This window comes from Rhopalosiphum maidis, chromosome 2 (genome assembly GCF_003676215.2).
Source record: "Rhopalosiphum maidis isolate BTI-1 chromosome 2, ASM367621v3, whole genome shotgun sequence".
Classification (NCBI taxonomy): domain Eukaryota; kingdom Metazoa; phylum Arthropoda; class Insecta; order Hemiptera; family Aphididae; genus Rhopalosiphum; species Rhopalosiphum maidis.
In genome coordinates this window covers 50599240-50615525 of record NC_040878.1, presented here as the reverse complement: position 1 = coordinate 50615525, position 16286 = coordinate 50599240, and the positions used below count along the sequence as shown (strand labels likewise).

General features: G+C 25.8%; 2 protein-coding genes across 2 annotated transcripts; one reads left to right on the top strand and one right to left on the bottom strand.

Moving 5' to 3' along the window:
- Positions 1-5973: 5973 nt before the first annotated feature.
- Positions 5974-13757, top strand: LOC113552031 (alpha-tocopherol transfer protein-like). Its single transcript, XM_026954685.1, has 6 exons — positions 5974-6214; positions 11262-11415; positions 12128-12380; positions 12713-12823; positions 13153-13255; positions 13446-13757. The coding sequence occupies exons 1-6, from the start codon at positions 6073-6075 to the stop codon at positions 13583-13585; spliced, it is 903 nt and encodes a 300-aa protein (XP_026810486.1). The 5' UTR covers positions 5974-6072; the 3' UTR covers positions 13586-13757.
- Positions 13758-14210: 453 nt separating this feature from the next.
- Positions 14211-16245, bottom strand: LOC113552030. The gene is made up of 3 exons (XM_026954684.1): positions 15656-16245; positions 14930-15123; positions 14211-14514 (listed from the first exon to the last, which is right to left on the bottom strand). The coding sequence occupies exons 1-3, from the start codon at positions 15956-15958 to the stop codon at positions 14397-14399; spliced, it is 615 nt and encodes a 204-aa protein (XP_026810485.1). The 5' UTR covers positions 15959-16245; the 3' UTR covers positions 14211-14396.
- Between the last annotated feature and the right edge of the window lie 41 nt (positions 16246-16286).

Genomic DNA, 16286 nt, shown 5'->3' with positions numbered 1-16286 from the left:
ACACTAATAAAAAAAAAATACAATAATATGTAATAACAATAACAAAACAATATAAACAAAAACCAAAAAACTATTTAAACAACAATACTATTAAATAATAATAGGTACGAGGTACCCACAAAATATGGTTATCACTTATCATAAATTGTTCACGGTTTGCTATATCAATAATTGTATCGAACATTCAAACAGTGTAGACATTAATAACATTTCATAAAATATATATATATATATGTGTGTGTGCGTGTGTGTGTGTGTAAGTGTGTTTATATAATATTATATACTTATTATTAAAAGTGTATTTAAAATTACCTGTGTAATGATAATAATAATTAGGTAGGTACCTCGTACCTAATTAGTAAAGTATCTAGTAACTATATAAGTATTAAAAAATATCCACGATTTAAGAATTTAAGATGGGTATGGTATCTAATGGCTAATACCAAATATTCTAACTCTATATCTTAAATCGTAGTACCTAAACACTAAACAGTAATAAGTTTCAAATGTCCAATATGTTTTTAAGAGAGAGCAAAATTCAGTGGAGTAGCCAGGCGGCGACTGGGGGGGCTGCAGAGTGCAGACCCCTTGAAATATTAAGAAAATTTAAAAATAATTTTAATCTTTAATGGTCTACACAAATAGCAATAAAAATCTTAGATTATATTTTACAAAAATTGATCAGTCCCACCTGGAAAAATCCTGGCTACGCCAGTAGCAAAATTAAGATACCCAAAAGCCATTATGGTAACTGGTCTCGTCGGGGCTAATGCATTGTTGTCCTCCGGGTGATGAGCCCATAACTCCAACAATAACGGTAGATATCTATATTATTTATTGTATATTTATACTTTATAGCAACAGTAAACATGAAAAAATATCATCACATTAAATCATAAAAACAATCTTCATTCGAGTTTTGTTTAGGTAAGTAACTAAGTATCTAATATTCAATATAATGCTATACAGGGCCGGGACTAATTGGGTGGGAGGAATATAAAATAACTTATAAGATGAATCTACAGTGTATTGTGTACACTAAAACAAAAATAACATCATTATAGATACACTAGATCCAATATACATAAACATTAAAATTTATATTTTTTTAAAACAATTTTGACTTAAATACTCAGAAAGTATATACATTCTTGTACATAAAAACTAAATTTATTCAAATTTTGATTAAATACGTCAACATTTCCAAAACAAAGAAAAGCTTATAAAAGATTACTTTTTATTTTTTAATTCATATAAAAATCTAAATAAATGAAAATATAGATCTTAAGTATACCCATTGTACCAGTAGTACCTACTACAAATGTCAAATTTCTATAACTATCAATATACTAGTATTTAAATTAGTTATTTTTTAAAGAAAAAATGGAGATTGGGATATCTATTTTATTTTCATATAATTTTATTATTAATACCTATACAGTATACACCTATTATGATTTATTTCGTGCAGAAATCTAATAACCGATTTGTTTTATTTATAGTTGACATTGATTTAATTTACATAGACTTTTATAACAACAAGTGCAAATTTACAAATATTTTCGGTGTACATGGAAAATACAGCCCAGAGTAAATATTTCAAACCATATATGATTCATATGACTAAAAACTATATTATACTTACATATGTAATTATATTCATGACTATTGACTCACGCGTGTACCTAGTACGTAGACACTATTTATGTGATACGTTACACAAATTAATTACATTTTTTATTCGGCATCGATGCATTAACCTTAACCTATGTACGGCTAGGCCTTATAACAATATTGTAATACTGTCGAAATTCACATCTCAGTAAAAAATGATTTCCAAGTACAGTAATTGTTTTAAAATTTGTTCAGATAAGAATATAACTAAAGCCAATATAAGAAAATATGATATCAGTACAACAGGCATCTACTATCTATCTTTTATTGCTTTTGTGTATTATTTATGTGATTTTTATATTTTTTTTCCAATTGTTTTAAAAATGATCGATTTTTTTAGTTTTTATAAGAACTATTATTATTATTGCTTATTTTTTCAAATAGATTGCCATATTTATCTATATATCAAGTAGAACTCGTAATTGTTCGTAAATTTGAAGTGATTTTTATAATAAATTATATTTAAAATATCATATCACCAGAACCAGTGCCGTTGGGGAGTGAAAGTTATAGATCCTCCCGGAGCCTTATTTTACTAATATTTTTCAATATTTATAGGTAATCCAACTATAAATATTAGAAATAATTGTGTTCTTAGTAGAGTTTAAGGTTTTATTAATTTTTTTTTTTTTTATGTGATAAAAAATGTACAGCTTACAGTCTTCAATTAAAAAGTTTTAATCCCCCTTTCCCGCCAATAAAAATTCCTAATTACCTACTCCATTGCAGCCTGCAGGATCTATATATATATATATATATATATAAGTATATACACTCTAAGTTAAGTAAGGATAACTTTATTTTAAAAGTTAAAATAGTTACTTTTTTCAGAACAATGTGTTTGAAATTGAAATGTAATAAACATTTAGGTATATCTTATACCTATGATACAATTGATACATTGATACGTAGATATAAAATAATTTAAATTTATCTTAAATAAATAACAAGACTTTCACCAGTAAAATGTATTTATATTGATGATTATTTAAAATTTTATTAAACATCACTAATAATAACTGATTAATAAATATTATAATAGGTAATATTGTTTGTTAATAAATAATAAGGTATAACAATATTGAATATTAACAACCAGCAAGTTTCCATATACCTAGTTCTACAATTAATAGTTATTTTTAACTTTTTAAGTAACTACTGTTTTGAAAATAACTTTTATTTAATACCTAGTTGAAACCTACAAGCCAAGCTTTATTTGTATTAAAAAATATAAAATTAGTGTATGATAAAAAATAGGTATATTTAAAATTGTTTAATACAAAAAAAAATAATACTTTTTACAACACTGTAACCGTGTTGGTTTATACAAAGATATGTGATAATTATACGTACATATCTATACCTATATAAGTATTTTTTAAGATTGTGATGACATATGATGATTTGCATATTTATGTTTACTCGGATATATATAATTATTTTGACATAATGACCTCGTGGAGCATTTTATATGCTCTACAATTATTAAATCCACTTACGATAAGATAACGATATAAGTAGGTATGAATAAACTATAAATTACCTAAAGACTAAGCACTAAGATAATAAAATCTAATAACACTAACACAGTAAATATTATTACTATAATACTATATAAACCATTAGCCATTTTCTTGTTACATAAAATATATTCTCAATCTTAATGTTCAGGTAAATATTTACACAGATTATGTGGATACAATTACGACACTTCAATATTGAAAGTATAATTAAGATTTTAGATTTATACTTAAAATTGAACTATACAAGTACCAACTATCACCATTATTTTGAATATACCTACATCAGATTTTTTAAATAGTTATTTCTAAAATAAATAATTATATATATATATATATATATATATATATATATGTTCAAATTCGATATTTTTACATTATATCTCATTTATGATCGTATTTGAATTTTAAATTAAAATGTAATCTCTATTTGATGAATTTAAAAGTTATTTAAAAAATAATCAAGTAGAAATTTCATTAAAAATAAATTAATATTTTTTTCAATTAAAAAACTTATTTTAAATGTACGAAAGGTAGAATGCAAATAACAATATATAATATATAATATATTAGTATATTACTGATTTTATTATTGATAAATTGTTTCTTATACAATATGTACATACAACATTGATAGCAATATAATCTATAAGATAGTACAATATTATACTAATTTAATCTAAGGCCTAATGTATATAATGTAATACAACTTAACGAGTAATGATCGTGTGATTACTGTTTACTCTTATATTATATCTCAATATCTGATAGGTAGACTTTAGAAATATGTAACAATACAATACATTTTAAATTTGCTTTTAAAAAGCATTTTAAAATAACATAAAACTAGTTCGTTAAAAATATTTAACTAGTTAATTATAAATGTTTTTGAATGAAAATGTTATGATTTCATTTATATTATATTGTTATGTAAAGACTAAAGAGTTTCTATAATCAAAAGTTTATTAAATAAAGATTCCACTATAAATATTATACGTTCCAAAAATAAATAATATGATATAATAACAAGGAATTGGTATTATGTTAATAGGTTATAATATTGGTTATTGAAAAAAAAAAAGTTGATATTGATTAGCCATCAATCATAAAATGCAAAATAGTGTAGACTATAGGTAGACAGTACCTATATTAACTATGTAATAGATTTTATTGTAATTGTTACAAACAATTGTTGTTACTTCTGATGTTTTAAAATAAAAAATAAATTTTAAAGTATTATTAATTATTATAATTATTACTTCTTTATGGTTTGGTTAATTGATTTTTATCTTTTATAATAGTGTAAACAATAAACAGTAAGCCCAACTATCTATATAAATGATAAAATGTTAAATTTTATTAGGTATGATTTATAGTTTATTTATTCAGTACAGGTATACTATATTTCTGTTTAGAAATTAAAGGATGTCGTTTGTCAAATCAAATCCAAAAACAGCGAATACAAATTAGTTACTGCACACGAATACTTACTGACTTTTAAGCATTATTGGGAAACACGGAATTGGTTCTCGAGTCAAAAATCATGTATTGATAAAAATTACTTTAATTATCATTATACCACTGTTGGAATTGGTTTACCTACATATAAATAGGTAATATTATGAATATCTGATTATTGTCATTTTTTACCTGCATAATTTTCATCTACTTAATGAGCGAACTACTTAAAATGTCGAATCGTTCGACGAAAAACTTAATAGAGACATTATTTCAACCATACAAATTTATTTATATTAATTGAATAAGAGATCCAATGTAAAACATATGTATTTAAAACCATTTATCAAGTAATATAATTAAATTATTTCATTTTATTTATAATATTTTGAAATAAAGTAAAAAAAAAAAAAATGTAAATGTATTCATGTATTACAATCTGTAGGTAAATATTCATATAATTATTGGCTTTTCAATCGTGGGTGCATTTTTTTTTTCAAAAACTACATTTAGTTATTTTTTTCGATATATTATATATATTATTATATTTACAATATACCTAATTAACAGGCGAAAATGTATAGAAATTAAATAAGAGAAGGAGGCTAAATGAAAAAATTTACTTCAAGCACATAAAAGCATAGACATTAAGTTTAAGTTTCGAAATATTTTAAGTAGGTACTTAAGACCTAAAGGAGGGGCATCAGCCCCCGTAGCCACTCCCTTATATCCACGCTTTCTAATAGACCCATTAAAATAAATATTATTATTTATTTTTTGTGCACAGATTTTATAATTGTTTTTTTTTACTACAATATGCAATATTTATGTATATAATACGTATAAGATAAACCACTGATGATGTGGTAGTTGGACGTTCAAAAAACTTCTCGGTTTTAATTTATTTATTTTTATACTGAATACAGATTCTATTTTTCTCAATTCGGAATGAAATATGACTGGTTCACGAACATTGATACATAAACAAAAGGTTCTACAATAGAACTTTTTTGGCTATTTTTTTATCAATTCGAACATAGGAACATGTAGCATAATACTTGAGTTTTGAATTACGAACAATGAATGCACAGCACACGCGCCCTTCTCCAGTAGTGACCAGTCTTGGCTTTTTATATATAGTCATATAGATCGACAATAACAGGTACCTATATTAACTATTTTAGTGGAAGAAAATAAAACCAGAATCAGTGAGAAGGTTGACGAGTCTATGTGACTATATGTATATATATATATATATATATATAAAATATAGTTGAATGTTTTTAAAACATACGCGCTATATATTATATATTATATTGTCTTTTAACCACAGTATTCAACGTGACGCCATTTGATCTGCTACTTAAGCAATTAAAAAATAAATAAATTTTTCATAACATAATATTTTTTCTAACACAATATGTATCTCATACCACCAAACGAAACTCAAATCGAATTCATAAAGAATGAAGATTTCTATCAACCATTATACAAACTTGAAGAAGATGTCACTCAACTCATGGAATGGTTGACCAAACAACCACATTTACCTAATATTACTGGTGAGTTATAATAACTTAGTTTTAGGTACCTTTATATTAAATTACATCATTAAAATAGGCTTAAAGGCTATGACTGTACGACTCTATGAGATAGTGGAAATACCTATTAAGTATTAATACAGTTTATCTATATTATGAGAAAATATTAACTACATATGTCTAAACATATTAATAAAATAATATTGTTGCTAAAACTAAGAAATATCATGATAATGTTATGCAAGACACTTATTTTAGAGTGCAGTAAAAAAATACATGATATGTGCAGTTCCTACTCGACTATAAAAATATGGAGCTTAAATAAAATAAATGTATTTAAACTTTTTAAAATGTGTACACAACTTCGTCTCTTAGCACATTTTAATCTTAATTAATAAACAGCAAAAAGCGGGTAGTACAGTACTACAGTTTTTTTAATAGGAACTTAATTATCGTGTAGTTAAATATACGACGGATTAAAAAATGAATCTATAAATCTAAAATTTAATTTAAAGAAAGGTCGTCATTTTTATACATTTAGTTTATTAATTATTACAGTCACTATTCAGTAATAACTAAAAAAAAAACTGAGAAAAACAATCGCATCAAGTCATACAATTTTCAATATCTAAGGCTTTAAAAAAATTGAGGATATTCTAACCTGACACTTAATAATACACACTAAACACACATACAAATCTTATTATACCTATTATTGTTCACCATTTTTTTTATACATAACTAAAATAACTTAGATATTTAATAAATGTTTGAAAATCATTTAAGTTGGTTACAATCGATTATTTTGAAATTTATTTAGGTTTATAATAATATTGTAAAGTATTTAGTTAATCACAATGGAATACAAAATTACGAGGAACTCATGCACAGAATCAAACATCATATATGCATCAGTATTTTATGATTATGTATTATATCTATCATATCATCGTGATATATGTGTAGATATAACCAAGAGCGCCTATTAAAGGGGTGCACATATCACCCCCCCTAGAAAAATTTTTGTTATTTAATGAATAATAAATTATTTTTTCTAATAATAATACTACATGATGTACATACTCATACTCGTACTTTGTTAATTGATTATAATCTTACGTCGTAAATCGTAATACAATATTATTAGCCATTAGGTATGCAGATCAATCAGTTACATATATATATAGGTACATGTACTATGTATATAAATATATTTATATGCCATGAAAACAATTTTATTTTATAATTGTCGCCCCCTAGGTTTTGACATATGGGCGCCCTTGGATATAACCATAGACGTATAGACTTATAGGAGGGAGGTCCATATACAATATAATTCCACGCTGTATATTAGTTGAACGGCTGTGGTGTAGCTGGTGTAGGTAGACATAATGCATAGTACTATACATATTAAAAAATGAAATAAAATGCCCACACTACTAAACTACTAAAGTGGGATACCTTGATCTCCAGACACTTGATAGTTTCCGGGGTAATATATAGTTTCGCGAAAATAAAAACGAACACAACAGAATTTAAAATAGTTATAAAATATAAATTTCAAGTCTGCATTTTTCAAGGGCGTTTTATTAAATACCGCAGTATTTAACCTACTATATATTCGTGTCAGCACAAAATTGGTTTTTGATTTTTTTTTTTATATATAACGTATGTGTTTATACATACCTAGATGGCTTGATAAATATCAAGATTCGATCAATTAAACTTAGTCAACCAACGATTTTATCATAGCGTCGAAGAATTATTATTGTATTTAGATTTCTTAAAAGCAATAATACTGTATTATTGTTATGGTACTTTCATATTCCAAAACTTTTTTAGTTACCTATATACCTAGTTAAATTTCAAATTTCAAATTCAAAATACTTTATTATTTATACTTATTATAAAAACGTGTTTTTTTTAAAATTATTATCACTACATTAAAAAAAAAAAATAAAACTTAAAAGTTTACTTGGCTTTCTGTTTCTATTATACAATATTGAATATATTATACATTAACACAACTACACTAATATTAATACCAACAAGGTAATATAAATAAATATTAAATAGATATCTAAGGTACTAATTAATAACTAATAATGTGTACCTACCTAATAAGTAGTAAAATATATTAACTCAATAATGACTTTACACAAATATATTAGGTATCTTAGGATTTGGAAAATATACTACAAAACATAGGGTGGAAAAGTACAAGTGTACAACTTTAGTTTAAATATGCATAAATTCTTTGTATGGTTACAACTTTATATATAAGATAATAATATTTTTCATCAATTTACCATAAAATACGTGATAAATCTATTAACTTTTACTGCGAGCTTAAAATATTAAACAGTTTTGAATTTTGTTAAAAGTCAACACATTAACAATATTTTAGTACTATTAGTATAGTATTAAGTACATAAAATATTTATGTTCCAATTGCACTTACAATTTAAAGTTTAAATAAAAAATAATAATAACATAAATAACGATGAAAACATACCGGTATGATTATATTTTTATACCTACTCATGAGCTATTCGTTTTTGTTATTATCTAAATAAATTATTATACTTATATTATATTATAAATTATAATAGTCAATAGGTAGGTACATTATATACTAGCTATACTATAGATAATATACTAACAATATTGTAATCTTTTGAGTTTGAACTTGCTATATATGCATTAATTGTAACTGCACTAACAAACACATGAAACACGTTTTACAGGATTATATTTCCTTGATTAAAAAGTAAGTACCTAGGTATACTTTTTAGCTGTAGGTATATAAACCTATATCTAGTTTTCTGCGTTCAATATTTCTTATAATTAATATAAACAAAAATAACCTTGATAAAATGGCAATAATAAATATACTTAGTTGCCATTTAATTCCCACCTAGATATAATAAAAAATATAAACATATAATAATTATTTATTATTAAAGTCATTACTTATACTACTTATAGAATTATAATTTATTTTAAATAAGTAATGTAATAAAAAAATACTAATGTCACTGTGATAAATGACAATATATTTTATTTTATACTTATTAACGGATTTAATACCGTTTTGGTATTTTTTATAAATTACTAAATTATACAATAGCATAAAGTATAATAACTATTAGATTATTAAATTAATGAAAATAAATAATAAATATTCATTTATTGTACAAATTAAATCATTATGGTTTGATTTATTAACTATATATTTGTATATTGTACATCGCAGTACTGTGATTGAGTATATTATAATACGTATATTACCTATAGGGTAAAACATATTACATTTATATGTTTACATTATTTGAATATAGAATTAAATTTATGTCTAAGCATTAGGACACAATAATAGAGTATATTATCCAGTTTGTCCTACATAGGTACAAATATTATAAGAGTTATTGTCTATTGAGTGGGTGTTTTTACCCCGTGGGATTTTGCTTATTAAAATATATTTTGCTAAATATTATTTTATTTAAATATATATTTCAAGTCCTCGTCTAAGAAATATCAATTATTAAAATTAGTTGAAGGAAAAAAGTGATTTCTAGGACTAAACAATAACTATAAGGTCAACGACAATATTTGTAATATTATATAGTATATATATATATATATATACTATCATACCGGTATAATAGGAGTATGTACCTTCCTATCGCTATGGTATAGGTACAACGACAATTTTTGCACGAATTTAATATAATATATGAATACCTTGAGGCTTGAATAATGATTTGTGCATTTATGGGTTTAATACCTACTACAATTTACAAGAATATTTCCGGTTAGCAAATAAAAATCATAAATAATTTTATTATAATATTTGTAATACCTACAGTCTATACACATTACTTGTTTGCTATATTATGCTAAATGAGTAAATGAGTATACTATGATTTATGGTTAATTATTTCGTATTTATGATGAATTAATGGATTCATTAATTCATCATTCCCAAAACAAGTCATATCTACTTTATGTGTTGTCCTTGTGACCCCATCTTAATGCACAGCATATATCAAATTTTATAATACTCATATTACCATTGATTATAGTATAAATAATATTTACAAATTTATAAATTTAAAATATTTATAACTTGTTTTAAAATTAATATATTAAAAAATCCTAAAGGGCCCTAAATAATATTCTTGCATTTACATTTGATAACAGCTGTTCAAATTATATTCTAATTCCAACAAAAAAAAACAATTAAAAACAACTAAGTAGAATAGATTACACTGAATGTAAAATGTGCTATTTATGCGTTAGTTACACGAAAAATATATGTGGGTATGAGTGTAGGACGTCAAATGTTATGGATAGAAAATTATAACCACATAGACAATAATAATACAACGGAATATAGTAAAAATGTATTAAAATTGAATAACTTAATTTGGATATTATTAATAATAAATTAGTAAAAAAAAATACCATTTAACATCTAACATAAACAATTTTATTATTAATAATTTTAAATGGTTTAATTGTTATCACTCATCAGAAACAGTTTATTCAATTACATACTAATTAAATACCTATATAAAATACTAAAAAAGTTTTAAAAGCTACAAGTTATAAGAATTTCTTACTCCCTATCCCCCTCCCAATTTCCACACTTGAAGATATTTTTGAACATCTACCTACGATTAACTTAGTAAACTAGTAACTAGTAAGTTGTAACATAAATTTATATTATTATGATATATATGAATAAAAAATATTATAATTTTCACTAACTATCTATATAAATACCTATAGATACTTTAATTTTAAATTATAATAATAGTTTTAATATACCTTATAATAATTATTTTGGTAGTAATTACTAATTGAACAGAAATTAGTAGGTAATTATTTTATTAAAAATTATGCACTATTAGCTATTGGTATATAAATATAATATATATTTACTATAATAAATTGTTACTATTAGGTATTACTATAATAATAATAATTTTTATTACAGATGTATAAAATTATTATAAAAAAAAAAACATATCTAATCGCATACCTAAATGTATTTAAATTGCAGATAGAAAATGGTTAGCACATTTTATAACGGGATGCAAGTATAATTTGCAAAGATCAAAGCAAGTTATTGAATCATATTTCTTAGCACGAGCAGAATTTCCAGAATTTTTTGGCTCTTTTACTAGAGAACAGCTAAAAGAAGCTACTAAACAAGGGTAAATACTAACTTAATACAGATTACTATTCCTTATTATATATTTACACAATAAATTATAATACCTGTTTAAAATTATTAATATACTACAAGCTATTTTATCTATTGATTAAAATTTGGAATTAGAATGCTAACGCTGACCCATTGTCGTCTAAATTCTAAACGAAGAATTTGTAATTTAAAACCACAACATTAAAATAAAATTAATCATAGTTAGTATCTACTTATGGGTTGATGTTTAATGACTTAACTCAATTTCTTAAATTTTTGGTGCTCAATATTTAGGTGCATGTAAAATTTGCAACCAAATTATTAAATTTTGTTCATCGCATTAATCTATGAACATCCAATGATTGAAAATTATTCATAGCTATTATCGAAAAATTATTTTTTTAATTTCTCGATAATTGTTAAATGAGATAGTTAGCCGACTGAATTCTAACTCTCCCCCACCTGCATCATATTTGAAATTTATTACCGACTTACGTCTATACAAATTATTTAATATACGCACTACTCCTATATAGTCCTACTCGTACTACCTATGTAATAGTATGTCAAGTATTTGTTTTATTTAAAAGCTAGGTATAAATACATACGAATATACGAGATTCATATAGTGCCACGGCTAAATTCAGCGCTGATCTTGTATATACCTACGAACTACCTTTATATGAATGATAATAATTACCGATTGTTTTACACTTTTACAGATCCGTATGTCTGTTCCCAAAACTAACACCGGAGGGTAACCGAATTTTCTGTACTACGACCCGACCATCGTCGGACGATGACAAATATGACGTTATGCTGTTTTGTCAAGTATCCATCGCTATTCTTGATTTGCAACTGAAATTGGAGCCCATGTACGGCAACATCATCCTGTACGACTTGAAGCATATCCGACTAGCTCAATTCATGGCCTTTACGCCGACCTTAACAAAAAATCTATTGAGATGTTGCATCGTGAGTATATTCGCGTTTATTATATTGGATATTATTATAATAACCAATATAGTTATACAAATAATAGGTATACATTTTTACTGGACACTTTTTTTCTTAATGTCTGGAAAATTATACCCTTCAAAAAATATGAAAATTCACTTGTGGTCTACCCGAGTTCCTGGGTGGTCTGACATATACAAAGTTGAAGAATATTTTCGATTTAAATTTTTAACTTTCCAAGCGAACGAGTGTCCCCGCCTGGTCAGCCCAAAATATTAGGAAAAAAATCATAATATTTTTATTATTTATATGTTATATCATGTATAAACAGGATTATTTTCCGTTTACAGGATTCGTTTCCGCTGCGAGTGAAAACTGTTCACTACATAAACCCGCCTAAGTTCATGAGCCGCCTCATCACGTTCTTCAAGCTATTTGTGTCGAACAAAATCAGAGACAGAGTAAGTTTGGATAACTATAAGTCTGTAAGACTATAATGGTGTATTATTGAAATATCAGTAAATCAAAAACGTTTCTAAAGCACCTAAAATCTTCCTAGCATATTATATAACCATTATCCACTTCTATTATTTGTACTTAATATTTACAGGTTTACAATAAACAAACTACTTAGTTTGCTTGTACCAACTTATCATTAATTGTTTATACTTTTCACAAAAACATAAAATACTCTTACCACTTTTAATACTTAAATAGTAAAATTTTTTTATGTTTACATAATAAAAAAAATTAAGATATTACATCATTGTCTATTTATTTTATTATATAGATTTTTGTACATGATTCACTGGAAGATTTGTACCAGTATATCCCAAAAGACGTATTGCCAGACATATATGGCGGTACAGGTGGAAATCTCGAAAAATATGAAGGTGAGGTATACCAAATTTTAATATGTAGTAGGTACATATAATGCTTGAGTGCCTATGTCAACAGCGGGTACTTATGTTTCGAGCAATATATAGGTTCACAGATCATACAATTATATAATTTTGTATAGGTATCTGTGTAATAGAAACTTTTATCTATATTGATAATCAAAAATGATATTTTTCCTTTCAGAGGATATGTTGGACCTTTTGATGGCTAACAAAGAATGGCTGGAAGCACGACCAAAGGCCGACTTGTCAAGACGACCAGAACATACAAAAACAGATGAGTTAGATATGAATGGCACATTTAAGCAATTACAGATTGATTAAATTTCCATTCTAAAATATATTGGTTTGGAAAAGAATCTATAGTGATTATTAATATTATTCGTAATTTATTATAAATATACAATATTATCTTTATTTTTAATGTTACATGAAAATCAAATAAAATATATTGAAACATGTGAAGTATAAAACTGTCGCATAGTAATGTATTAAAATAAATATTTAATAGCTACATAAAAAAAATTGTTGTCTTTTCAAATACATAAAATATACTTTAAACAAATTATAATGGTACTAATAGTTGTTTTGAAAGTAAAGTAATGTGATATTGTCCATCACAAAATATTACGAAATAAGATAGAATGGTTCTTTAATCATTCTGTACTGTTATTATTTATTAAATTCATGAATGAATTATGAAATAAGATCAAAATATGGTTGACATTGAATTACACACTTGCGTTATGAAATTATTACATGATAAATTTTAATCAAATGTTTAAGAGTCTATTAATAAATATTAAAAGTGGACACAACAATATTAATTTCTATATAACAAATAATTTGTCAAAATATTTATTAGTTACCAAAAAAGAAAACAACTATAATAGTAAATATTTGAAACAAATAAATTATATGTATACGAAAAAAAGAAAATATAATTACCATGTTTTCTAATTATATTGAAAAGGAACATTAATTTAAATATTTAAAAATTAAAATAGATAATACAAAAATAATACGTAAAATGTGTTATGCAAAAACAACATAGCCAGTATACAAAAACAGTATACTTTTAATAAGTTTTCTGCAAAAAATACAATAGTGTGCAGTACTCTTAAGCAATTAATACTTAAATTAAGCTTCCGTAATTTTCATCTTTTTTATTTGAATTAATGTTTGGTTGCTTATTTTCATTATTTGTTATTCCATAACTGTTAGATTCACTTTTCCCATTCACTGATTTATTACTGTAAACAATAAAATATGTGAATTAGTACAATTAAAAAATATTACAAGCATATCTGTAAAAATAATCAATTTAATTTATACATTTGTATAGTTTTATATTTTGAAAAGAATATTTCATGTAAAATGTAGAAAAACGTAAAACTAAATACTTGCACCCAAATTAAGTATTGAAATTTGAATAAAATTTTTTAGTTTACTATTCTGAATAAAAAGTTTTAAATAGATAATCAAGTGACATTTTAATTAATGCTAACATAAAATTAATAAATGATACTTGAGCAAATAAATCTTCAAAGTTGCAATGTTAAATATCTGTATATAAGATCAACTCGCTGAATAAGTATATATAAAATAAGGTTATATTAAGTGTTAGGGATACACAATTTTTATCAATTTATTTACATGATAAATTACCTTTCAGTTTCAATATTTTTATTTCTTCTATAAGCAAATCGTCTACGCAACGACGGTGGCGTATCAATAGCAAAAGGACTATACATCTTGGTAGGTGTTCTGCCCAACAAACACTTGGACCGTGTTCTAGGTGTGTTGGGAGTCAAAGGTGACTCGTCCAATTTGAAGCGACGTCTAGTCGATGGTCGTAATTTCTGAAACATAATCAAGTTTGATCAAACAATGGTAGTAGAAATAAAGTTTTTGTAGTATAACAGCAAGCACAGCAAACACATAATGCGAGTCCTATGGTATTCAATTAATAGTAATGAAGTATTGAATTAAGTTAACGGTATAGTTCTAATAACCTAATGAAATATTACAGTAATGTCACTCTGATATTAAAAAACTAGGGTTGAAAGTTTTTTTTTTTTAAAAATGACAAAAAAACGTGTTTAATAATTTAAGCAATAGTTTTTAAACTCAAAAATACTTAAATTTAATTAAATCAGATAATTTTTATAATTGTAAAATATGTACCTATGTAAATTTTAAATGATAGTAAAAAAATTAGTTAAATTTAAATCAATGAATCGCCTCGTATTGCTAGACATTAACTATTTTTATTTTACGTATTTTAATAACGCATATGATTTTATAAACGTCGTTTAATACGACCAACCGTGGCCGTAAAATGTAATGACATTTTAAAAATACCAATCATATCACCACTACCCCACGATATACCTGAGCGGCCACTTTGAATCCAGTCCTGAGTTTGTTCATGGACCTGAACACCGAGCTGACGCTACGCCTCAGCGTGTCGCGCTTCTTGGCCACCGTGTTGACAGCCACCTGCCATACTTGCGAGTTGCAGTTCCGGGCCCGAGGGCTGTTCCGTACCGACTTCCTAGTCAACGAGTACGGACACTCTTCGTCGAACCTGTCGCGTATCTGCCGCTGGATGTCGGACTCGACGATGCACTCGGTGAGCGCGCCCGGTTCGCAACACTCGCCACTGCCGATGAAACTCAACCGCCGGCGCATCATGACCACAGAAATCTGTATCTCCGTCTGTTTCGGGACACTGCTGGACGGTATCCTCCTTCGGAACACTTGCGTTGGAAAAGGGATAAAAAAAATTAATCGGAACCACAGGAAACCGGAGAGCGGACGCGACGAAAAACAAACAAGAGTATCTACAGCAAAGCACAATAGGTCACGGTAAACCGGTGTTCTGGAGCGTGTTTATGTCACTTGTCGGTGGGTACTCGGGTGTTAGAGTGGTTCTCGTGCACGCCCTCGGTAGGTAAGATACAGGCACAGCGCTCCAGTATGAGTAGCGGTGGTCGTAAACCGTTAAAATTCAAAACAATCC

What these genes read in the sequence shown, in the direction of transcription:
- LOC113552031 (XM_026954685.1), top strand. Translation starts at nt 6,073, where the DNA reads ATGTATCTCATACCACCAAACGAAACTCAAATCGAATTCATAAAGAAT. An exon ending in ACATTTACCTAATATTACTG is followed by an intron (nt 6,215 to 11,261) that starts GTGAGTTATAAT and finishes TTTAAATTGCAG; the next exon opens with ATAGAAAATGGTTAGCACAT. An exon ending in AAATCTCGAAAAATATGAAG is followed by an intron (nt 13,256 to 13,445) that starts GTGAGGTATACC and finishes TTTTCCTTTCAG; the next exon opens with AGGATATGTTGGACCTTTTG.
- LOC113552030 (XM_026954684.1), bottom strand. Translation starts at nt 15,958, where the DNA reads ATGATGCGCCGGCGGTTGAGTTTCATCGGCAGTGGCGAGTGTTGCGAA. An exon ending in GATTCAAAGTGGCCGCTCAG is followed by an intron (nt 15,124 to 15,655) that starts GTATATCGTGGG and finishes ATTATGTTTCAG; the next exon opens with AAATTACGACCATCGACTAG. An exon ending in AAAAATATTGAAACTGAAAG is followed by an intron (nt 14,515 to 14,929) that starts GTAATTTATCAT and finishes TATTGTTTACAG; the next exon opens with TAATAAATCAGTGAATGGGA.